At 44.2% G+C, this 26,824-nt stretch overlaps 1 protein-coding gene across 1 annotated transcript in view; it reads left to right on the top strand.

The window, feature by feature from the left end:
* The window catches only part of LOC110529564 (sodium/potassium-transporting ATPase subunit beta-1-interacting protein 2), a 150,025-nt gene that overhangs the window by 72,582 nt on the left and 50,619 nt on the right, over positions 1-26,824 (top strand). Inside the window, exon 3 of the mRNA XM_021611850.2 lies at positions 2,617-2,697. Within this exon, the coding sequence (XP_021467525.1) occupies positions 2,617-2,697 (81 nt within the window). The remainder of the gene's footprint in view (positions 1-2,616; positions 2,698-26,824) is intronic.

The following is a 26,824-nucleotide window of genomic DNA, read 5'->3' as shown; positions in this document are numbered from 1 at the left end:
TTTCACCTCATGAAACATGGGACAAACACTTTACATGTTGCGTTTATATTTTTGTTCAGTGTAGTTGGTAGGAAGAAACTTTTCCATCATTATTATGTTGTTAAATTTACTTTAGACAGATGGCAATGTTTTTATTAGTAAGCAAAGTTAATCAAAAATAGCTAGCAATGATAACTTTAGCTAGCTAAAATCTGTTGGTCTCCCCTCAATATTAACTAGCTAGCTAACATTTTATTGCACCTACAGTCAATCTGGTTACATCACAATGATGACAAAAGGTAGAAATGTATTGTATTTCCAAGCCACTTTAATACACTTTTGATGAAATTTTCATCAGTGCCAATTGAGCAAAATGCTGTTGGGCATCACACCTAAAATAATGTTCAAAACAGAACGTTCATCTTTTCCTCAACCCTGACTATTCTCCCAGTCCCTGCCACTGAAAAACATCCCCACAGCATGATGCTGCCACCACCATGCTTCACCGTAGAGATGGTGCAAGGTTTCCTCCAGGCGTGACGCTTGGCATTCAGGTCAAAGAGTTCAATATTGGTTTCATCAGACCAGAGAATCTTGTTTCTCATGGTCTGAGCGTCTTTCAGTGTTTTTTGACAAGCTCCAAGCGGGCTGTTATGTGCTTTTTACTGAGGAGTGGCATCCGTCTGACCACTGATTGGTGGAGTGCCGCAGAGATGGTTGTCCTTCTGGAAGGTTCTCCCATCTCCACAGATGAAATCTGGAGCTCTGTCAGAGTGACCATCTGGTTCTTGTTCAGCTCCCTGACCAAGGCCCTTCTCACCCGTTTGCTCAGTTTGGCCGGGCGGCCAGCTCTAGGAAGAGACTGGTTGGTTCTAAACTTCAATTTGAGAATGATGGATGCCACTGTTATTGGGGTCCTTCAATGTTGCATAAATGTTTTGGTACCCTTCCCCAGATCTGTGCCTCGACACAATCCTATCTCAGAGCTCTACGGACAATTCCTTCGACCTCATGGCTTAGTTTTTGCTCTGACGTGCTCTGTCAACTGTGGGGCCTTAAATAGACAGGTGTATGCCTTTCCAAGTCATGTCCAATCAACTGAATTTACCACAGGTGTACTCAACCAAGTTGTAGAAACATCTGAAGGATCATCAATGGAAACAGGATTCACCTGATCTCAATTTCGAGTCTCATAGCAAAGGGTCATTAGGTTTTTTAATGATCAATTAGCCTTTTAAAATGATTAACTTGGATTAGCTAACACAACGTGCCATTGGAACGCAGGAGTGATGGTGATAATGGCCTCTGTACGCCTATGTAGATATTCCATTAAAAATCAGCTTTTTCCTGCTTAAATAGTCATTTACAACATTAACAATGTCTACACTGTATTTCTGTTTTCTATTTCTGTTATTTTAATGGACAAAAAATGTGCTTTTCTTTAAAAAAACAAGGACATTTCTAAGTGACCCCAAACTTTTGAACGGTAGTGTATGTAAGTAAGATATTTGTTTTGAATTGTTTTATAAATTTGCCAAATATAACAAAAACAACTGTATTCTCATTATGGGGTATTGTGTGTAGATTTATGAGGAAATTGTTTCATTTAATCAATTTTAGAATAACGCTGTAACTTAACAAAATGTGGAAAACGTCAAAAGGTCTGAATACTTTACGAATGCACCGTAAAACAGTATATTTGGCTGAGCTCCCTACATGTAATGCAATTTGATTTCCCATTTCCTATGCCCAGTATCGTATTCTGGATCACCTGTCTGCTTTAAAATTGCAATCCGATGATTCCAAATATCCTGCTTGTCACGTGTGCTCCCTCTCCGGCCTCTAGGTCACCAGGCTGCTTGTTATGGCGCACACCTGTCCCCATCGTTACGCACATAATGACACTCACCTGGACTTCATCACCTCATTGATTACCTGCCCTTTATATGTCACTCCCTTTGGTTCCGTCCCCATTGTTTCTGTTCCTGGGTCCTGTCTGTGTGTTGTTTGTGTTACGTGTTGGTTTAATTTATTTATTAAAACACTCACTCCCTCAACTTGCTTCCCGACTCTCAGCGCACATCGTTACTGCTCCAAAAAAGATCTATGTATGTCTTTAGATGCGCCATGTTTTAGATCAGGGTTGTCAAACTCATTTTGCCCTTAACCTTGTTGTGAGTACACATTTAGACCTTTTGACAGTACAGACATAAAAGTGGACCTTCTGTACTATAACAACATCCTTTGTGTTCTTCACTAACAATTTCATTTTGACACAAGCTGCTTCGGCAAAAGCTAATGGGGAACCGAATAAACCAATAAACACACACACATTAATACTCTGCTTCAATACCGAGAAGGCACTGAATGTTTCACTTTTGCATGTCTCAGATCTGTGTGAAGACATACCCGGAAGATAATTAATTACAAAGAAACACTATGATCTTGGCCCAGATACTAACGAGAATCCAAATATGCATTTGTTTTTGGGGTGTTATTCTGAACTTGACACCACTTGTGGTGTTCTAATACTGTGATACTGTTAGTTCAGTGGTGTGTGCTTCCTCTCCCCCCTCTCTCTCGATCCCCTCTCTCGATCCCCTCTCTATCTCGCTCCTCTCTCTCTCTCTCCCATAGTATGCAGTGTGGCTGGTGCTCTGGGTGACCTGGAATGTCTTCATCATCTGTTTCTACCTGGAAGTGGGGGACCTCTCCAAGGTAATGTGACCTGCTTAGAGCTGTACAGGACTGGTGAGCTGTTATTATTACCTGCCCGGGAACAGAGACCATGGATAAAATGTCTTTAATGGCCTTCTCATGCAATTTAATCACGGGTTACACATTACTTCCCTGGTTCTGAAAGAGATAGCTAGCTAAGCTAGCAATCTATCTAGCCGCCTCTCTGTTATTTTTCTTCAAAATTCTTTGGAACGAAAAGTGCACAGTGTGTACTTTTACAAGCATGAATACAAAAGGAGTAGTACTATACTGGAGCTGATGTGTCAATAAGCATTGTTGGTTCACTGTTGGTTCAAGGTAATACAGTAATACTGCAATATAGATGCAAATGTGTCGTCTCTCTCTCTCTCTCTCTCTACATGTCTCTCTCCCTCCCTCACCCAACTCCCTCTCTTTGCTCCCCATGCTCAATCTCTCTCATTTCAACTAGCAATTTATTCCATAATTTTTCATCTGCTCATGTATGTATGAGAAAATGAGCGAAGATATAATTAAAATGTCAAAATGTCCAATATTGTACCCAATTAAAAGGCAAACCAGCCGTGTAACTTGATTATCCAATTCATCAAGTGCTTTTATCTATTACGTTTTCACTTTCCAAATGAAACTGAAATGACTAATCCCTTTATTTTGATCACTGACTCTGAGCTCTTCTCATGATCCGATAATATTAAAGCTGTGGAGACGAGTCAAATAGACACACTAAGGTTATATTGCTGTAGCTTTTGGTCACAAACATGCCTGCATTACATGAAAATATTCTATCTTGAATGATAACTATTATTAGTGTTATTGATCAAGCTTATTCACCGTCATGGTAGTTTTAGTTCAGTGGATCCACATAGAAAGGAAAGAGAACACGTATGGGTGTGTTGTCGCACCATTTGTGTTGTGCTTATCGGAGAGGAATGTCTGTTCATTTATTAGTCGACTGTGTTTCCGTGTTGCTTAGTCATTACTGTTTCATCTTATCTGGAATCAGATGGCAACAGATGGCGCTCTCACTTAAGTCTCACAGTCTTCTCTCTCCACCAGCCTTTGCCAAAATGGCTTCCTTCCTCCTCAATTGCCTTTGGAGGATTTGGCAGTTTCACCTCAGAGATATCTTAGCACTTTTGAAAAGCATCAGGGGATGGCATCTGTTGCGTTACAGTTTTATTACAGTGCAGTCGATGTCATTAACTGCTGGCAAATCACATGGGTTTGAGGCTATATACACCTTGACAAACTCAATCCTGTTATTTCCGCAAAAATACGGTCTATGCATGGTATATTGCCTTTTAATCAGTGAGTTCTGAGTTTTTTGCCATCTAACTTGCCTGAAAGAAGAGCATCCTTCGAAGAGGATGTTCATTGGCTTGGCACTGAGAACATCTGTTGACCAAATACGAATGCAGTGATCGATCCTCAGTTCAAGACAAGACAGAGGGTTTGTAGGTGGTATACAGTAGGATTTCTGAGGCTCGTGTGATTGGCTTGTTGTGGACTGGGGACTGGCAGGACTGGTGTCATCTTTTGAAGCTGGGCTTCCTCTGGGGCCTGCGGTCTGTCATTACTGCAGCGCCATCACAAACCAAGAGCCCGCTCCTCTGCCGACGCTGAGGCTCCTCAAGAGCTTCTTCACTCATGCCTGAGCTGCTGCTGCTCCCAGCTCAGCACATCTTTTCTCCCCTGCTCCAAGACTTCCTTCACAATTTACCAGAGTCAGTTCCCCAAGTAGCCTTGTCACTTGTCTCCCCAGTGAGAAGAGAGGCACTGAGGCATCAACTCATCGCTCCTCCTCGTTTTGCCAGGCTGCCGAAAAAGGGCATCTGGTATTCGGCAGTGCTGTAGAGCTGAGGTTCTGTTGTTCTGAGTGTGATTCCGCTGCATGTTCTGCACGGTGGGTCTGGTCAGGCACTTTAATTAGTAACAGTAAAGTGATAGTATGTTAGTTAGTGTGATTTATTTGGCTCACGTTGGTGTGGCTCATGATTTATTCATGTGGGTGTAATGTGTTTAACCAGGAGAGAATCCATCGGGCCCTGCCAAGGCAGCAATGCAATTAGATTTACATCACACACAGAAACAAGTAAAGATAAATAAATGGGAAGAATCCCTACGTCTGTCCTTCATTAAATAGCGAGATCCTTCTTACAGGTCTCAACGAGTTCCATCCCTCTGCCGAGAGGGACGTGTCTAGGTGAAAGCCAATAGTCTATCAGGAGAGTGATCGACATTGAAATGGTGAATGACTTGAGAGAGAATAAACAACTATAGTATTTTCAGTAGATCAGGTTTGGGCTTGTGTAGAGAAAATGTAATCATGTTTCTTTGACATTAAAGAGAAATGGTGGCCCTCTGAGTTGCGGATGTCTCAAGCAGCAAACTGTGCACTCTTAACGAGAGCTCCCCTCTGGGTTGTGTTTGTGCTTTAATATATGAATGGGTTAAAAGCTGCAAACTCTTTGGCCTGTTGTCCATTTCCATTGGCATGCCCAGAGAGATGCTGGGGATTGGATTTGAAGGCCATCAGCAGGGGACTGGTGGCACAGAAAGTGACAATGAAGAACAGGGAAGAGTGGGTAGAGCAGGCGTAGAGAGCCATGGAGCTCCAGGCTGAGCTCAGGCACAGTAAATAAGACGTGTCCCAGCCATGGCAGCAGCCAGCCTTCTAGCTTCTAGGCAAATAGTCACAGGCTGGCAGAGAGGAGGAGGAGGAGAGAGCTGATGGAATAAGAGCTGCTCACAATCTTCCCTCCCAATCTGGGAAAGACGGAAACATCTGGCTCGTCTCCACACACTAACTTCCAGAAGAACAGCTCACCTCTCCTCACCCAGGAATCTCATCCAGACTGGAACAACCTGACATCTACATAAACGAGTAACTCCATCGGAATGGAGCTTTCTGACATTTTAGTATGGGATTAATGGAAAATATTGTGTGCCAACGTTCTCCAACTCCACATTGATCCTGCCCTCTGTATTTGAGCCCTCTAGCTCTAGGCCTTAACAATTGCTGACTGCATTATGAAAGTACTAAGCAGTTGTTCAACGTTCAAATCAAAGCAATGGTAATAATTCTGTCCGAAGGATTTAGCCTAGAGGAGAATATATGATAGCTTTGATGCAAATATCTTCTCAGTTCAATTGAATTAAAGAGACCTTTTTTTGGTCGGTTTGTAAGAAGTTCCTGTTTTGTTACGTCATAATGCTGATATATTTACATCCCTGTGAAATATTGATGTGTTTGTAAGTGGCATGGCAGAGCATCAATGAGTAAATCCTAACGTTGGCAGGTTATCTGTGCCCTTTTTCTTGGAGTAATTTTAAATGCATGTGGCAGGCCTTCCTGTCTGTATGCTCTTCATAGTCTTCATATACAGTAAAATGCTGGTATTCTGATAAAGTGTCAGGGCTGGGAGTGATAAAGTGATTTATAGTCAATTTCACTGTAGATGAGGGAAAAGTCTGGGTCTGTCAGCACAATGAAGGCCCTCAGAATAGATGAGTTACAGTTCATGTGCTAGCTCAAAAAGACTATTATTTCCCATCGCCGGCCATCACAGACTTAGCCATCTAGTTTAGGGACAGACAGGCTGGCCGGAGGACTTTAACAGGGGAATCGGACACTAGAACTCCTGAACTCCTACATTAATCACGGACACTCCCATAGAGTAGCCTATATCCCTTACTAACTTTGTGAACTTCCCACTAGACATAAGGGAAGTATGTTGTCATAAAATGAATTATGCAAAAAAAATCACATTCTGATTCAACTCTGTATTACAGCTGAAGCAATGCAGGCTTATCACCAGAAGTATGTTTGCTTTAATCATGGATAGGTAATTACTCATGTTATAGCCTTTGGCAGTGCACTAAACCTAAATTGCCTTAGTAGTAATATCCAGTTGTTCAAACTGATCCCATGGAGCAATCAGATCACTCTAGATTCCCTAACAGGCAGACCAGCACACACTAGTCTACTCTGACTTTGTTTACATTTTATAGTTACATGCATTAGGTTTTTAAGAGCCATGTTTCTGTCTCATAGACCTCTGATATATATAATCAGAGTCTATTTCAAGAGCAGAGCTCTGGGTTTTCTAACCTTTTAGGGGTACATCTATATATCGGAGTTCGTATTATTTGAATCGATCTGGCCTGGGCTGAATAAGTCATTAAAAGTACCTGAAGCCTAACATTTATTGAACTATTTATAGCCTGGGTGCCATGTTGGACCTCGTGAGTTGTGATCCTGTCATGGTTCAATGTGTTGCTGTTAAGATTTGACGAGCTCAGTGTCATGTCATTTAACAACCTAATAGATTGAATATGTATTCTCCTTGGTGACTAAAGGCCAAACCAACGACATGGACTTCACTTGATTGAGTTCAAATGAACTTGATCCACTCCTTGATTTCACTGATTCAACTTGGTGAAACATTTTGAAATATATTTGGACCCATCTATCATGTATGTATGAAAAGGCATAGCAAATGTGAAGATGGCGGAATGTATCAATTGTATTGACCATAACCAGATCAATGCATGAGAAGACAGACTGGGAACTAGCCATTAGGGTAATAACAGGCTAAAGGCAGAGTAAAACGCAAGGCATCCTCAAGATGCCTCCCTGATGAATGCTGAAGACTGCAGAGTGCTCTCAGTGACATTAAAGATGACAATAAAAGTTCCCTCTCCAGTGTGCTGTTCAGATTAGAATGACACTAATGCAGTGCACCAACCAAGTTGGTGCTCGGAGAGGCTTGTAGATGCTTCACCACTGTCTCCGCTCTATACGAATGCTTCATTCTCCACCCGCCTCGGTCAATAGTCAATTTACTGTACCAGAGCCATGTACATTTTACATTTGAGTCATTTAACAGACGCTCTTATCCAGAGCGACTTAGATCTATCTAAATATATGGCTCTGTACTCTACTATATATACATTTGAAAGTGTTTGTGGAAAAAAAACAGCACTAACGTCCCATAAATCAACATTCACATTTCAATCATGTGACAAAAGTTAATACTTGAGCCTGTGTGGCAAAAGCTATGTGACATCAAACTGTCATTTTGTCAGTACATTGTTTTGTTATAATCCATTTACTTGAGTTAAATTTCCCTTTCAACAAGCCAGAAGTTTCTCCCATCAATCATCTCTCGGCAGGGGGCCTGTGTGTTTGTCCCACTGCTCCATCTGTGAGGGAATGTGTCATCAGCAATGTCAGTCAGCGGAAACAAACAAACAGGCCCAAAATGCCAAACTACCTCTTTTGATGCCTACGGCTGTACAGCCAAATGATATTATTCCCATTCCATTCACATTCTGGCATGGATTCATATGACTGTAATAAACGCACATATGATACATAGTCCAGCATAGCATATTGGGAACTATTGTCAGCTGGCTGTAAAAGGCAACCCATAGAATGAAGAACTATGTGCCTGTGTATAATGGATGCAGGGGCAATCAGAATCAGAATAATTTCTCCATTCACCTGAGAGAAGGAGCCGTTGTCTGGGAACGAGAGGGTAGAGAGATGAATGTGCTGATCAGAGCAGCGTGGTGCCATCAGGGGCGGGGTGATTTGTCCAAAGTGTCGTGATTGGCAGGGCTTGACCAGCATGTCAGGTGGGGAGAAATTAGTCATATCCAACAACATGACAGCACAGCCGGGTAGGAACCAGGAACCAAGAGATTGGTGTCTCAGTGGAGAGAATCCAGAGCAGAAAACAGGCCTATGGGCTGAAGAACCACTGTAGCATCCCATAATACATCACTCCACTTACGGGTATGGGACCTCAGTGGATGGTAGGTAGTAGGGAAGCATATAAAGTAGGGCTGTTCTGTTGGTGATGTGGGAGAATACCTAAATGTGCCAAGAAAACCACAATGACTGGTTATCATTGTCAATATGTTTGCAGTGTTCTAGTCTGATAAAGTGCTAAATATCAACCCAGCCTAAATCAGACTCTTCGTATTCGACCACACATTGAGTGACTGGGGTGAGTATCCAGTGTCAAGGACACTGCTAAAAGCAGTGATGGGGCTCTGAGACAATGGTGCTCTTAAATGTTACATGCTGGGAGAAAGCTGGCTCACCCCAGGTTCATCCTTCAACCGTCCCTTTTGTCTCTGGAAGAAAACGGGGAAAGGATACGCAGTAACCTGTCCAAAAGTGCCATTAGAAGAAAAAAATGATTGGAATTTGGCGGGATGATACACTACATAACATCTCATTCCCAAATCCTGAGCATTTATATGGAGTTGGTCCCCCCTTTTCTGCTATAACAGCCTAAACTCTTCTGGGAAGTCTTTCCACAAGATGTTGGGATATTGCTGCGTGGACTTCCTTCCAGTTCCAATTCATCTCAAAGGTGTTTGATCGCGTTGAAGTCAGGGCTCTGTGCAGGCCAGTCAAGTTCTTCCACACCGATCTCGACAAACCATTTCCGTATGGACCTCGCTTTGTGCATGGGGACATTGTCATGCTGAAACAGGAAAGGGCCTTCCCCAAACTGTTGTCACAAAGTTGGAAGCACACAATCGTCTAGAATGTCATTGTATGCTGTAGCGTTAAGATTTCCCTTTACTGGAACTAAGAACTAGCCCGAACCATGAAAAATAGCCCCAGACCATTTACAGTTGGCACTATTCATTCGGGCAGGTAGCGTTCTCCTGGCATCCGCCAAACCCAGATTCATCAGTCGGACTGCCAGATGGTGAAGCTTGATTCATCACTCAAGAGAACACATTTTCACTTGTCCAGAGTCCAATAGCAGCGAGCTTTACACCACTCCAACCGACGCTTGGCATTGACCATGGTGATCTTAGGCTTGTGTGCCGCTGCTCGGCCATGGAAACCCATTTCATGAAGCTCCCGACAAACAGTTATTGTGCTGACGTTGCTTCCAGAGGCAGTTTGGAACTCGGTAGTGAGTGTTGTGATCGAGGACAGACGATTTGTACACGCTACGAGCTTCAGCACTCGGCGGTCCCATTCTGTGAGCTTGTGTGTCCTACCACTTTGCGGCTGAGCCATTGTTGCTCCTCGAAATGTTCCACTTCACAATAACAGCACTTACAGTTGACTGGGGCAGCTCTAGCAGTGCAGAAATTTGACGAACTGACTTGTTGGAAAGGTGGCATCCTATGACAGTGTTGCTTTGAAAGTCGCTGAGCTCTTCAGTAAAGCCATTTTACTGACAATGCTTGTCTATGGAGATTGCATGGCTGTGTGCGCGATTTTATACACCTGTCAGCAGCGGGTGTGGCTGAAATAGCCGAATCCTCTAATTTGAAGGGGTGTCCACATACGTTTGGCCACGTAATGTATGAGTTTAGTACTGCCTAAAGCTATAGCCAGTGTCAACAGCGATTTGGACAGTTTGTTGAGAAAATCAGACATCATAAACACGACTGCAGTCCAGAGACACCCAGTGCAGCCTAATTCCTTCATATTGATATCTGTCTGATAGTTGTGACCTGAACACTGAAGGGACATTTAAAGCGTTCAAATATAATTAAAAGCAACTGACCTTTTGAGCTCACCAAGAGGAAAAATAAAAAGCCATGCGATGCAGTACAGGATGAATATAAAAAATATAAAAAATATGTAATTTTTTTCCCCCTTTCTCTCCCCAATTTCGTGGTATCCAATTGTTAGTAGCTACTATCTTGTCTCATCGCTACAACTCCCGTACGGGCTCGGGAGAGACGAAGGTTGAAAGTCATGCGTCCTCCGATACACAACCCAACCAAGCCGAACTGCTTCTTAACACAGCGCGCATTCAACCTGGAAGCCAGCCACACCAATGTGTCGGAGGAAACACCGTGCACCTGGCAACCTTGGTTAGTGTGCACTGCGCCCGGCCCGCCACAGGAGTCGCTGGTGCGCGATGAGACAAGGATATCCCTACCGGCCAAGCCCTCCCTAACCTGGACGACGCTAGGCCAATTGTGCGTCGCCCCACGCTGCAGTACAACGCCCTTAACCACTGCACCACCCGGGAGGCCCAGGATGAATATAATTTAACACAAGCATTTAGAATTTAGAATCACAGCTCATGATTTATGTTGACCCTTCTTTTGGAAGGTCAACAAGTACAGGAGAGTTCCCAGACCCTACTCTCTCTCTCCGTCACAGATTAGCAAAGACAGCCACTGGTACAAACACTTACACAAGGTCCGCTACAACAGTCAACCTCATCAAACACTGTGAGGTTGGTCGTTTGTCACACCTCATCAGTACCTTATGTTGGTCATTATCTCCAAACTGTACTGGAGATAATAGTGAGAGTATCTGTAGTATCCATGCTACTGTAGCTAGCATTAAATCAAAAATGTATGGCAATGCCATAGTAATGCTAGCTTGTCACATATTGTATTGTACTGTACCTCAGGAGAACAGATTAGAGTGAATGTCCATTCTCTCAAACAGAAGGACTTGATTTATCAGTATGTGGATCCGAGTAATGGGGTGTCAGAAATAGAGCGAGATAAAGGACTGAAGCACCATTATGGCCTCTCTCTCTCTCTCTCTCTCTCTCTCTCGCTCTCTCTCTCTCGCTCTCAGCATCGTTACACAAAGAGCAATTAGTTCACTGCCTGTTCTCCTGTAACATCATTCCAAAGGTCAACCTTTAATGCTAATTGCTCAGAAGAAAATTGCACTTTCTTTCTCACTCACTTACCAAAGACACAATAAAACATAAAAATTACTTTAGTCAAAACAAAACCAGTTAGTTGTTTAGCTTAGCATTGGTACTGGTCCTTTTTGGTGTGCTATTTTTGAGCAATAGGGAATATGTTGTTGTTATTATGTGAGCCTGTTTGACCATTGGAGCCCAAGAGAGAAGAGGGCGAGTCTGCACCTCAGCTTCTCAAATTCAATAATATATTGAACTACAGTATAAAAGCTGTGATCATCTGTATTGCACTGTATGCATAACATTTCCTATGGTTCAGCTATATCATAATAATGAATAATATCATATTACGATTTCTAAGCTGCCTTGACTAGGATGCATCTATCACTCTCCCTGAATGAATGACATTTACCATGAATAAAATTCTCTGTCCTTTAGTGGACACCACATTGTAGACACCCCTTGTTGCTACTGTTACAGAGAATGATCGCACGGGACCACACAAACACATTATCAAACCAAACAGAAACAAAATAAATGAAACCTCCTTCAGCTGTTAATCTTTCTCTCATAAATCTGCAGCAGCCCAGTTTCTGTCAGACAGTTCAGTTCTTAACACTGGGGGCCTACTGGAGAGAAGTGATGAGCAGAGCTGCAGAGACCCATTTAAATGTGCTACTTATGCTGTTTTTAAAGATTCTTTCCAGCCTGAGAGAAATTTAACACATGAAATTGAATCTTTTGAAAAATTATTTGGGATATTCTCATTGAAGTGAGAATATGACATTATATCCCCATTTCTTCTTTGTGAGGGGAATGGATTGGTCAAAGAGACAGCAATTTTACAGGGTTGAAGAATGAGTCTTAATTTCCACCTTCCTTTTTTACACTTGTCTGTTATGTATTTTACAGCGTTCTGGCTCTCCCCTCAACCGCTATGTCCTCCATCAGTCATCTCAATCCCCAGGGCCCAGTTTTTCAAAAGTTATCTATCTGGATTTCACCTATCGGATAGGATTAAATACATAGAAATAAAATTAATAGAACGGTTGAACCATTGACTTGAATCGGGACTCCTGTTCTATTCATTCTATTTTAGGGAGGCAGGTAGCCTAGTGGTTAGTGTTGGGCGAGTAAGTGGAAGGTCGCTGGTTTGAATACCTGAGCCGAAAAGGTAAAAAATCTGTCGATGTGCCCTTGAGCAAAAGCACCTTAACCCTAATTTGCAGTGTATGTGACAATAAAACATCATTTTTTTTATCCTATCAACTAGGCGATATTCAGATAGGTAACTTTTAAAAAAACTGCGCCCTGGTGGTGTGGGACAACACTGGAATAAATTGTTGTTAAATTCCCCTCATTCGCTGCACATAGACACAGGGATACGGTTTGCATCTATGGACAGTGTGCATGAATATTCCCAGTGTAAGGATATCATTCTTTCACACTGTTGTAGTTATGACGGTTGCCCCACCCATTGTTATGGTTGTGAGAATCCTAGTGACCAGTTAATAATCATGACTGTAAGCAGAGACTGTAAGCCAAAATATTTGCAGCATGTTAATTTGATGTCTGTATGATATTTTATTTTTGAACGATTCTTACTCTCTGAAAGTAGGTCACTCAGAAATAGACATTGGTGTGTCTGGCTGGTTCCATCCACTGATCTCTGCGTTTCATTGTGACGTTAGTTGAAAAGTGGGTTTGTGAGAGATTCTGACACAGAGGAGGGGGGTGGGGTCCTGTAGGTTAGCACTGTCTGGTGTCATTTAGATAAGATGTCTTAACCAGGCTGTGGTTATTGGTTATGGACTTATACATACTCTTAACCATGGTACTGTTGTACCACACACATACATTAGAATGTTATTTAGCTCTCTTCCCTTCTCAAATTGTATTTGTCACATGCGCCGAATACAACAGGTGTAGTAGACCTTACCGTGAAATACTTACTTACAAGAACCTTAACCAACAATGCAGTTTTAAGAAAATAGAGTTAAGAAAATATTTACTAAATAAACAAAAGTAAAAAATAGAAAACAATGTTGGTGATGTGGACACCAAGGAACTTGAAACTCTTGACCTGCTCCACTACAGCCCTGTTGATGTGAATGGAGCGTGTTTGGCCCTCCTTTTCCTGTAGTCCACGATCATCTCCTTTGTCTTGCTCACATTGAGGGAGAGGTTATTGTCTTGGCACCACACTGCCAGGTCGCTGATCTCCTCCCTATAGGATGTCTCATAGTTGCCGGTGATCAGGCCTACCGTCAGAAAATTGAAGTGACGGTTTTGGAGTTGTGCTTAGCCACTCAGTCATGGGCAAACAGAGAGTACAGAAGGGGGCTAAGGACACACCCCTGAGCAACCCCCGTGTTGAGGATCAGTGTGGTAGATGTGTTGTTGCCTACTCTTACCATTAGGGGGCGGCACGTCAGGAAGTCCAGGATCCAGTTGCAGAGGGAGGTGTTTAGTCCCAGGGTCCTTAGCTTAGTGATGAGCTTTGTGGGCACTATGGTGTTGAACGCTGAGCTGTAGTCAATGAACAGCATTCTCACATAGGTGTTCCTTTTGTCCAGGTGGGAAAGGGCAGAGTGAATTGAGATTGCGTCATCTGTGGATCTGTTGGGGCGGTATGCGAAATGGTGTGGGTCTAGGGTTTCTGGGATGATGGTGGTGATGTGAGCCATGACCAGCCTTTCAAAGCACTTCATGCCTACCGACGTGAGTGCTATGGGGCGAGAGTCATTTAGGCAGGTTACCCTCGCTTTCCTGGGCACAGGGACTATGTTGGTCTGTTTAAAACATGGTCAGGGAGAGGTTGAAAATGTCAGTGAAGACATTTGACAGTTGGTTCGCACATGCTCTGAGTACACTTCCTGTTAATCCGTCTGTTGACCTGTTTTAAAGGTCTTGCTCACATCGACTACAGAGAGCATGATCAGTCAATAGTCCGGAACAGCTGGTGTTCTCACCCATGCCTCAGTGTTGCTTGCCTCGAAGCGAGCATAAAAGGCATTTAGCCAGTCTGGTAGGCTCATATCACTGGGCAGCTCGCGTCTGGATTTCCCTTTGCAGTCCATAGTAGTTTGCAAGCTCTGCCACATCCGACGAGCATTAGAATCGGTGTAGTAGGATTCAACTTTAGTCCTGTATTGACGTTTTGCCTGTTCGATGGTTTGTCTGAGGGCATAGTGTTTTTCTTATAAGCATCCAGATTAGTGTCCCACTCCTTGAATCCAGCAGCTCTAGCCGTTAGCTCAGTGGGATGTTTTCTGTAATCCATGGCTTCTGGTTGGGATATGTACGTGCGGTCACTGTGGGGACGACGTCGTTGATGCACTTATTAATGAAGCCAGGTGGTATACTCCTCAATTTCATTGTATGAATCCAGTCTATGCTAGCAAAATATTAATATTCCAGTCTATGCTAGCAAAACAGTCCTGTAGTGTAGCATCCATGTCATCTGACCACTTGCGTATTGAGCGAGTCACTGATACAGCTTTAGTTTTTGCTTGTAAGCGGGAATCAGGAGGTGGAGGGCGAGGGAGAGCTTTGCATGTGTCTGGGTGTGGAGTAAAGGGGGTCTAGAGTTTTTTTCCCCTCTGGTTGCACATGTGACATGCTGGTAGAAATGAGGTCAAACGGATTTAAGTTTGCCTGCATTAAAGTCGCTGGCCACTAGGAGTGCCACTTCTGGATGAGCATGTTCTTGTTTGCTTATGATCTTATACAGCTCGTTGAGTGTGGTCTTAGTGTCAGCGTCAGTTTGTGGTGGCAAAAGATGGCTACGAAAAATATAGATGAAAAATCTCTTGGTAGATAGTGTGGTCTACAGCTTATCATGAGGTACTCTAACTCAGGCGAGTAATACCTCGAGACTACTTATTAGACATCGCGCACCAGCTGTTATTGACAAATATACACACAACCCCACCCCCCGTCTTACCAGACGTGGCTGTTCTGTCCTGCCAATGCATGGAAAATCCAGACAACTGTATATTTTTTGTGCGTTGTTCAGCCATGACTCAATGAAACATAAGATATTATAGTTTTTAATGTCCCATTGGTAGGTTAGTCTCATATGGAGCTAATCCAATTTATTCTCCAGTGATTGCACGTTGTCAATATAACGGATGGTAGAGGTGGGTTACCCACTCGCCGCCGAATTCTCACAAGGCACCCTAATCTGCGCTCCCTGTATTTCCTTATTTTCTTCATGCGAATGACGGGTTTTGGGCCTTGTCTGGGAGCAACATAATATCCCTCGCGTCAGACTCATTAAAGAAAAAATCTTTGTCCAGTTTGAGGTGATTAATAGCTGTTCTGATATCCAGAAGGTATTTTCAGTCATAAGAGACAGTAGCATCAACATTATGTACAAAATAAGTTACAAACAATGCGAAAAAACACACAAAATATCACAATTGGTTAGGAGCCCGTAAAATGGCAGCCATCCCCTCTGGAAACATTGCTTAATTCTGTGCTGCAACACAGATTCCAAGATATCATGTCATCACATTTTTTATAGCTAGCTGAGTCATTCAAACCATGAAATGCAATCTGATACATAATAAAACCAAAACATATTTTTCCTTTCACTCCTTACATATGTCAGATCTTAATTTAAGTTAGTTTTCTACAACAGGAAAATCATTTTGCAGCAACAGGAAATGTGAATTATGATATTAGATTATAATTAATGGAAATGTTTTTGTAGGTGTTGATACATTTTACAAACTTTAGAAGTGCAGCAGAATTTTCTGTAAAAATAGTTATTTATTTGTTTTGGGTTGTGTAGCGCTCCCTTTTAATCAATGCCTGGGTTTTTATCTACAGTATGTGGATTAAATGAAATACTAAAGACTTAATGACATTGAGCTCAGTGCAGTGTGTCTCAGAACATTCTCTGATTCCCTGCTCCTGGCATATGTTTATAATTATCTTACAATAGGGAACTCTAAACTTAAAGGATTCAACTTGTGTTGATGAAGGTCAAGGATGAGTGTTCTTTGGGTCTCCACGCACCTTCTGTCTTGTCAAGCTTAATCAGAGTGACGTCAGGGTGCTACTGGGGTCAGAAGCAAGGGGGGGGGGGGGGGGGGGGGGGGGGGGGGGGGGTAATTGAGAGATTGCTTATTTCACTGGTCTATCAGAGGCTTTTGTCTGGGAGATGCTCTGTGTGAATACTAACTGTGTTATCCAGGGCTGCCTAAGGCCTGTCTGAGGACCATGCTCCTAGCTGCCTCCTGGCCCAGAACAGCATGGGTAGCATATTTCTGGAGGGGACCTGAGGAGGTGAGGTCATGGGGATGACAGCCGTTAAGAATCAGTCATCTGGGTGCCTCCAGCTGAGCCAGGAGATCTAAACCCAGACCTGCTCTCTCCTGTACATCTAATTGCAGCTAGGACAGAACCCAAAGGGTCTCACCCACTCTGATGAGTATGTAGGAACTGACTCAGGGTCAGTGAGAGATCACATGTCTGTTCCCAGCTACACATAGGGCACAGGGAAGACCATCTCTCATTTATTGTAACAAAGCTTTCATTCCTTATGGTGATCCTACTGTAATAATCATACTCTGAGGTATTGTATGTATTTCTGAATGATACTATATCATTCACATGTTTGCTGTTGTCAGTCTTTTTGGCTGTTTTTCCATAGTTACCGTAGAGAGACAGCCAACAATGAAATTGATGTGTCATTCATTAGCATAACACGCTCATTGTGTGTGAACAAGATATGGCAGTGTGGCTCAGCTGTGGATCCTCTGCATTAAAACACAAGGATGGAAAGTAATCACACTGTAATTCCCAAGGAGGGAGTGGAATACAACCAGCCTTGGAAATGAAGCGGCTAATGATGAGAAACAGTAATTCCGGAGCAAACGGCGTATCATGTGGAAATGATCTGAGGCAACACAGCTCCCTGTTAGGCTTTTCAATACCCGCCATCCATCAAAAACGTATTACGTTTTTAAAAGAAACGCAGCCACTGCGCTGAATAAGAAATAACATTCAATTGCATTTAATGGTTGATCAGGTTCATGAGGGAAGAGGTCCTGTCTGTGATAAGAACATTTACTGCCAGTCTGAGATTAACACTATCAGTGTATGGGCTTTAAGCTTCATATAAATCAGCTGTACCTTCTAGTTAGTTACTGCGATGGTTCTTAAATATAGACAGGGACTTTATGTCCTAGAATGACAGCTTGGTATGATCAAGCTCAAGTAGCAATGATGTGAGACTACTTTACTCTCTCCATAAACCCTACGCCCTTGGAGATATGAGTAGTGTTGTTATTTTGATGCTCAGTAACTGGCCGTGTCTGGCTGATTATGGATGAGAATCAATCCGTCATTTGGAGAAGATCAGCTGCTAATGTCTTATTGACACTGAGTCACAGACACAGCAGCACAGTAGAGACTATTTGATTCACCGGGGGCCATTGACCTAGTTTGTTAGGTTAGTTAGATCATTTAGGCCAAAACAGTTGAGCAGTCCTCGTTGATATTGTGGTGTATTCCAAGATGGCTGACCATAAAGTTGCTTGTGCAAGCTGTCCACATCTTTTTAAAACAAGAATTAATGAACAGTAGAACAGCTTAACATTTTTGTGAAAAGTAATGAAAATCCCTAATCCCTTTCTTGGAGTAAGGTGATTGTACGTCTTCTTTCTCAGAATCCATCCCCATGCACCAATTCTCCTCACTCTCTTCATTGCTTCAGGAATAAAGCTGGGTAGGCATCGCAGCACTACAGCAGACACACAGTGAGAATCCTAAAAAGCCTGTCAGTTCTTTGCCTATATAATAGGCCTGTGTGTTTTTATTCATACCAGGCTGTTGTGTGGTTTGTTTCAAGGCTCTGACGTTGCTTCTGCATGCCTTCACAAGCTAACAAAGACATATGAAGACAAAATCTGTTGTCAGTGTGATAGGTTTGTTCAGTTTCTCTCTCTACCTCGCTATTGTTTGACTACAGTATATCTTCCCTTCCTTCCTCTCTCCTCCCTTCACTCATCCATTCCCCTCATTACGAGGAACAATTAACCTCCTGTGGGGTGTGATAGAACCCTGCTGCCTCCCTCTCGCCTCCTCTCCCTCCATCTCTCCTTTTCTCCACCACTCAGCGCTAGCTGGCTATGTAATTTTGGGGCTGTCCTATAGAGCTCTCTTATAGTCTCCTACATACAGTAATGGCCCTATAGCCCTAGTGCTGGGCATTATGAGAGATAGATCAGTCATTTATCTAATTTCTCCCTCCCCCTGCCTGCAGTGAAATGCCAATCAATACCATCACCTAAATGATTGATTAGCTTTGTGTCATAACAACAGACTTGGATATGTCAGTGGTGCTCCCCAGGGCTGGGTGCGTTGCGTTTGCCTTTTATTTTGTCTCATACGTGAAGATGATGTTGTAAGTCTCACATAGAAAAAGCCAAATAATCATACACAAACAGCAGAGGCCATCTCATTCACAAACACATGATTATGGACCTTATGAAAATCAATAAGGCTGCTCCAGGCTTTCAGGAGACTTGTGGACAAATACGATTTGATCCTCCTAAATGGAATGTGGCATTATCTGTGTGTGCTATATGCCTGTTAAAGAGCTCTCTGTCCTCATACGTAATTATAACATGTGTCTCACTGAGCAATTCTCATGATAGCATCTCCATATAGTATATAGAGGGGTCAAACCAGTTAGGAAGGAGATAGATGGTGATTCCATTCCTTCATGACACAAGAGGATCTACAGCAAAGACCTCCGTTGCAATACGTAGGTCACTGTTAGTCACTTGACTCACACATGCCCAAGATGCAATCATTCACATTTCCTTGAATTGATTTTCCATATTTTCCCTGAATGAAAGGGTACAGTATTGAAACTGGCAGATGGAACAGGGAAATATACCCTACTCTTCTCTTTAGATGGGTTTGAATGCCAGGCTTCTTCTCTTTGTCTGGAAGGAGTACACGCACGCACACACGCGCGCGCACACACACACATACACACGCACGCACACACACACACACACACACACACGCGCACGCACACGCACACGCACATACACACACACACACATACACACACACACACATCCTGGTATAATGACATCTCAAACACGCCTCAGTCTGCTAAGCTGGAGGATTCACAGGGATTTGGTATTCCAATGAAATGTAAATGACCCTGCTGTGAGGAGGAGCTGCATGCTGCCTCAGATCACTCTCCATGATCAACTTCCTATTCACCTCCAAAAAGTGGCCAGTCGGCAGCCTTGGTCAGACCACATCCCGTCATTACTTTTTCTTTATATAACTGCCTTTTGTGTCACTTTAAAGAGAAAAAAACACCTTTAAGCATTATGGAATACAGGGGGGACACATGGGAAATTAAAGAGACACAGCAAAGCGAGACGCTCCACAACTTTCTGATGATGATACAGGTTCGGCAGACCCCTGTACTGCTCATACACATCCAAAGATCTGGGATATTTGTAACCAGATGTTTACCTTCTTCTGAAATTCATGAAGCTATTAATTAAACTCACATGCTCTGATAAATAATGGTAAATTAACACTTGTCTTGACTTAGATTACAGGGCTCTTGGCGTGTGGACTGGATTTGCTCAATGGACCACATTAGAATTCACCCCGGTAACACACCACTGTTCGAGTGAGATAAATGGATATCAGCTCTATGCAGCTCACAAAAAGAACCCTGCTCATTCATAGAGTACAGGTCATGGTTACACTATTATATGTATATATTTTTTACAACAAACTAAATGGATAAATAAAAAATGCACTCCTGTTTGATATACCCCTGTCACTCTGTATGGGGTGCAAATGGCCCTTTCACACTCCCTTGCCAGGCTCCAGTGTGGGAGCCCATGTGAGCCCCAGAATCACCCCAACAGCACCCCACCATCCGGCACCCGCTTGCCCTTCCACAATACACTTACCCAACAGACATCCAATCCTCTCTCTCACATTTGATCTTGTTCATTCATTTGTGTCCTTGTAGGAAGGGAGGGATGTGGATGGATGGATGAATTTGGAGGTGTGGGGTGGGTGTTGGGCCTGGGGACTGTGCCTTTGGTGTCACGGTTGTTGAAGGAAGCGGACCAAGGTGCAGCGTGGTGAGCGTACACGTTCTTTAATTAAGAAAAGGCGCCGAACAAAACAATACACACTACAAAACAAAACCGTGAAGCTTAAGGCTAAGTGCCATAAAGAAAGTCAAATACAGGTGGGAAAAAGGGTACCTAAGTATGGTTCCCAATCAGAGACAACAATAGACAGCTGTCCCTGATTGAGAACCATACCCGGCCAAAACATAGAAATAGAAAATCATAGAAACACAAAACATAGAATGCACACCCCAACTCATGCCCTGACCAAACCAAAAATAGAGACATAAATAGGATCTCTAAGGTCAGGGCGTGACAGTACCCCCCCCCCCCCCCCCCCACCTAAACCTGTAGGGGAGGGTCTGGGTGGGCATCTATCCGCGGCGGCGGCTCAGGTGCGGGACGCAGACCCCGCTCCACCGCTGGCTCACCCCACTTTGGTGGCACCTCTGGTGCGGGGACTCTCGTTGTGGGCCCGGGACTGGGCACCCTCGTTGCGGGCCCCGGACTGGGCACCCTCGCTGGAGGCTCCGGACTGGAGGCAGTCGCTGGAGCCTCCGGGCCGGAGGCCGTCTCTGGAGGCTCCGGGCTGGAGGCCATCTCTGGAGGCTCCGGGCTGGGTGCAGGCACAGGACTCACCAGGCTGGGGAGACATACAGCAGGCCTCTTCCTTGGCCGAGGCACCGGATACACTGGGCCGTGGAGGCGCACTGGCGGTCTCGAGTGCAGAGCTGGCACCACCCGTTCTGGCTGGATGCCCACTTCCACCCGGCAAATGCAGGACGCTGGCACCGAGCACACCGGCCTGTGAATGCTCGGCCGAGACACAGTGCGCATCACTCCATATCACGGGGCCTGACCAGTGACATGCTCGCCACGGCAAGCACGGGGAGTTGGCTCAGGTCTCCAACCTGACTGCCAAACTCCCCGTGTGCTTCCCCCACAACATTTATTGGGGTTGCCTCTCGTGCTTCCTTGCCAGCCGTGTTCCCTCATACCGTTGCCGCTCCGCCTTTGCTGCCTCCCGTGGACGGCGATACTCCCCCGCCTGCCTCCAGGGTCCCTTACCATCCAGGATCTCCTCCCATGTCCAGGAGTTCTCTTTACCACGCTGCTTGGTCCTTTACAGACAATAGCCCATAATGACAAAGTGAAAACAGTTTTTATATTTTTTTGTAAATGTATAAAAAATAAAAAACAATACCTTATTTACGTAATTAATCAGACCCTTTGCTATGAGACAAAAAAAATTGCTCAGGTGCATTCTATTTCCATTGATCATCCTTGAGATATTTCTACAACATGATTGGAGTCCACCTGTGATAAATACAATTGATTGGACATAATTTGGAAAGGCTCACACCTGTCTATTTAATGTCCCACAGTTGACAGTGCATGTCAGAGCAAAAACCAAGCCATGAGGTCGAAAGATTAGACAGGATTAGATCGAGACAGGATTAGGTCGAGATACAGATCTGGGGAAGGGTACCAAAACGTTTCTACAGTATCGAAGGTCCCTAAGAACACAGTGGCCTCCATCATTCTTAAATTAAAGAAGTTTGGAACCACCAAGACTCTCCCTAGAGCTGGCCGCTCTAGGTGGGCATCTATCCACGGTGGCGGCTCAGGTGCGGGACGCAGACCCCACTCCACCACTGACTCACCCCACCTCTGGTGCGGGGACCCTCATCGCCGACCCCGGACTGGGGACCCTCGTTGCGTGCTCCGGACTGGGGACCCTCGTTGCAGGCCCCGGACTGGAGGCCGTCTCTGGAGGCCCCGGACTGGAAACCGTCTCTGGAGGCTCCGGACTGGAGGCCGTCTCTGGAGGCTCCGGACTGAAGGATGTCGCTGGAGGCTCCGGACTGGAGACCGCAGTTGGAGGCTTTGTGCCATGCCTACTCACTGGAAGCTTTGTGCCATGGATCATCACTGGAGGCTTCTTGCCATGGATCATCACTGGAGGCTTCGTGCCATGTATCATCACTGGAGGCTTCGTGCCATGGATCATCAATTGAGGCTTCGTGCCATGGATCATCACTGGAGGCTTCGTGCCATGGATCATCACTGGAGACTTCGTGCCATGGATCATCACTGGAGGCTTTGTGCCATGGATCATCACTGGATGCTTCATGCCATGAATCATCACTAGAGGGAGGAGACCTATGGGCAGTCTGGTACGGGGAGCTGCCACAGGGCTCACCAGGCTAGGGAGACATACAGGAGGATTAGTTCTGGGCACAGGCACAGGACTCACCAGGCTGGAGAGACATACAGGAGGCTCTGTCCTTGGCAGAGACACCGGATACACTGGGCCGTGGAGGCGCACTGGAGGTCTCGAGCTAGGAGCCTGCACAACCCGTCCTGGCTGGATGGTTACTTTGGCCCGGCACATGCGTGGCGCAGGCACAGGACGCACTGGGCTGTGCAGACGCACCGGAGACACAGTGCGCAGAGCTGGTGCAGGATATCCTGGGCCGTAGAGACGTACTAGCGGCCAGATGCGCTGAGCCGGCACCCTATGGCCTGGCTGGATGCGTACCGGTGACACAGTACGTGTAACCGCAAAGCATGGTGCCTGAAGGGTCACATGCTCCTCAAAGCAACTGTCTTGCTCCACACTCCAACCCCTCCAAACTCTTTCGTCCCTCTCCACTGCCAACCACTCCTCGCTCAAACGGTCCAAGAATTCATCCTCGGTCTCGGACTCAGCCCTCAGCACCGACGCCCACGTCATCTGCCCCCCCCCCCACCCCCCCCCCCCCCCCCCCCCCCTACAGGTTGCGAAAAGGGCTACCTACGTATGGTTCTCAATCAGAGACAACAATGTCCCTGATTGAGAACCCTACCCGGCCAAAACATAGAAATACAAATAATAGAACATAGAATACCCACCCCAAATCACACCAAATAGAGACATAAAAAGGATCTCTAATGTCAGGGCGTGACAAGTGGTTTCTATAAAAATATCACATTTTTATGTTAAGAGCTGGCTAAGAATTACTCCTCTATGCCTCCTTTTGCATATCTTTACCCTTTTCATGGGGAACGTTCTACATGCCTTCAGAGTAAATCTATTTTCACTCCACCAATCTGCATCTCAACATTACTTTAAGTAATGTGGCTCCAAACAGCAGTGAGTGGAGCAGATGCCCCCAGACTCATTTCTCTATGAGTTTCATTTCCCACTTAATGAGCTGTGGACCAGGGGCGTCTGTACACACACACACCAACACAAACGCACACACCGACACAAACACACACATACACACACATACAGATTCATCTCTAGAGCTGCCTCTGCTCTGGCACTGGATCCTTTCGCTCTGCTCCATTTGAAATGAACATATTCTGCATACGTCATTTGCTTTCATATGCTTTCATAGAGCTGTTGTTTCTGCATGTGTACTGTACTGTATGTGCATGGCATGTGTGATAGAGAGAGATAGAGAGAAACGCTATCTAGCACAGTTTGTCCCAAACAGTATTTTTGAAAAATTAATGAAAGGTTGCTATTTTCTCTTAAGGTGGGGCTGTTTTTGCTTTGTGTGCACATCGTGTAACAGAGATGTGAGAGTTCAAATCAGGTTCATAGTCATTCATCAATACATGATCTCTTTGGAAACACCGCTCATGAATTGGGCTTGGGTCCAAACGGTGAATAGAAAAGCTTTTACCTCAATTGAAATAGGCAGCTTTTAATTTGACAAATTATCATGCATTATGATCAGAAAATCATTGCCAGCATTAGTCAAATTAAGTTTCCTTAATTAATTTACATAAAAACAGTTACAAACCACAGCACAGCATCCTACGCTACATAGTTGACTTGACAGTATACTGTAGACCTGTCACTGGGGAAGTATGAATACATGTTGCTATTGGTCTTCAATCATCTACATGCTGCTCATCTTTTCTTCAGGGATGAATGGTCCCCATTCAATGACATGTTCGTAGTGGCATTGTATGCTCAGTAGCATGATTGGCATTTCAATTATGTGAATGATGTCAATTTATATAAGCAACATTAATATTATTACATTTTCAGTCCTGGGGCATCTTACAGTGTGCTGTTTGTGCTCATGTATAATAGATATGTCTGTCACAGATGAAGGTACAGATGTAGGATCTTAATTTGAGCTAATTATAATCCTGCAGCAACAGGAAATGTGAATTATTATGTGGATTATAATTAATGGGCATTTTTGTAGGGGTTGATACATTTTTCAAAAGGGAACATTTTGTCTGAAATTTCAAAGTGGAAATGACAAACTTCAGAAGCCTGTTTAAAACCGAAATGCACTACAAGTTTTACATTTCCCGCATTGCAGGAAAGTTCTCCTTCAACAGGGTGATCAAAATAAGATCCTACATCTGTATAGGCCTAATGGCTAAAGCAATGACAGTATGTTCAGTCAGTGGCTATACGAGTAAGCGAGACGAGAGGGTCTGCATAATCAAAGGAATACAGTCGGCAACTACTTCTGATTTGTTTGCCAAAGCTACAAAAAACAACATTGATATTGTTTTTTTAAACGTTTTTCATCACATTCACGCTTACACTAATAAAGCATAATACGCTAAGCATTTCTCCTCCTTCTCTTTGTAAGTCCCATTTAACAACCGCATGCAACTTCCCAATTATGAATGTATTTTTAGATATGGAAAGAGGTGTCTTGGGGTGCTGAAGGCAGTAGCACTGCTTGATTGAGAACATTAAAGAAGCAAATTGAGAACTGGTACAACGTTAAAAGATATATAAATAGATTATAGATATATGGAACCTTGAGGATGTCATTATACTATCCAATGGAATAAGTGTGTTCTCAACCATTACGTTGCCAACTAAAATCCCATTAAGACAGTGTTGCGTAAAACCAACATTCATCTTTTGAATTGCTTTTATTTGGCTTAAACCTAATCAAGCTAATGAAGTATGCCCTCTAATCGACACTTGTGATTGTCCTGATTAGATGCCTATCTTCCATCATGATCATTTACATAATTTCCCCATCACCATCTCCCGCAGCAGAATTAGACTCAGAATCCTGCCTCAGTCTTCATTCAGTCTGTAGGTGGAGCTTCATGTGTCCCAAAAGGCACCCTATACCCTTTAATGTGCGCTAGTTTTGTCCAGGGCCCATAGGGCTATGGATTTAGCCATTGACTGATTGTTGCAAATGTGAGCAGAGCCAACACCAGACAAATACTCTTGTACAACACTGAGCCTGTGGCCTGCCCTGGCCTACATTCACCTTCCAGACTACACTGAGATTAACATTGAGCCTGTGGCTTGCCCTGGCTACATTCACCTTCCAGACGACACTGAGATTAACATTGAGCCTGTGGCCTGGCCTGGCTACATTCACCTTCCAGACTACACTGAGATTAACACTGAGCCTGTGGCATGCCCTGGCCTACATTCACCTTCCAGACGACACTGAGATTAACACTGAGCCTGTGGCTTGCCCTGGCTACATTCACCTTCCAGACGACACTGAGATTAACACTGAGCCTGTGGCATGCCCTGGCCTACATTCACCTTCCAGACTACACTGAGATTAACATTGAGCCTGTGGTTTGCCCTGGCTACATTCACCTTCCAGACGACACTGAGATTAACATTGAGCCTGTGGCTTGCCCTGGCTACATTCACCTTCCAGACGACACTGAGATTAACACTGAGCCTGTGGCATGCCCTGGCCTACATTCACCTTCCAGACAACACTGAGATTAACACTGAGCCTTTGGCCTGGCCTGGTGACATTCACCTTCAGACTACACTGAGATTAACACTGAGCCTGTGGCCTGGCCTGGCAACATTCACCTTCCAGACTACACTGAGATTAACACTGAGCCTTTGGCCTGGCCTGGCGACATTCACCTTCCAGACTACACTGAGATTAACACTGAGCCTTTGGCCTGGCCTGGCGACATTCACCTTCCAGACTACACTGAGATTAACACTGAGATATGGATTATTGGAAGTGCTAGTGGCAGAGTGTACTGTGTATTTCTTTAAAACGGCACAGTGTGTTTCACTGACTGAAATGCCCTTGTTATCCTATCATAATGTCCAGCATTGCTGGTGTGCGTTGTGCCTTTAGTCTTTTGTTCTATTTTTGGGCCAGCATTATGAGATAACAAAGCAGTTAGAAACAAGGTTACATTATCCCTGTGCTTCTGGTCCAATTTGAGCCCAGTCCCTTTGTGTTTGTGCTATTTTTGATAGGTTTGGTTTTCGAGAGGATATTTGGTGATAGCAGCCTCCATCATTGATACACTTCAAAGTAATTTGCAACATCACACACTCATCCCCTCTTTCTGTCATAGATA

Source organism: Oncorhynchus mykiss, chromosome 8 (assembly GCF_013265735.2).
Source record: "Oncorhynchus mykiss isolate Arlee chromosome 8, USDA_OmykA_1.1, whole genome shotgun sequence".
Classification (NCBI taxonomy): Eukaryota; Metazoa; Chordata; class Actinopteri; order Salmoniformes; family Salmonidae; genus Oncorhynchus; species Oncorhynchus mykiss.
This window is presented reverse-complemented; position numbering and strand designations above follow the sequence as displayed.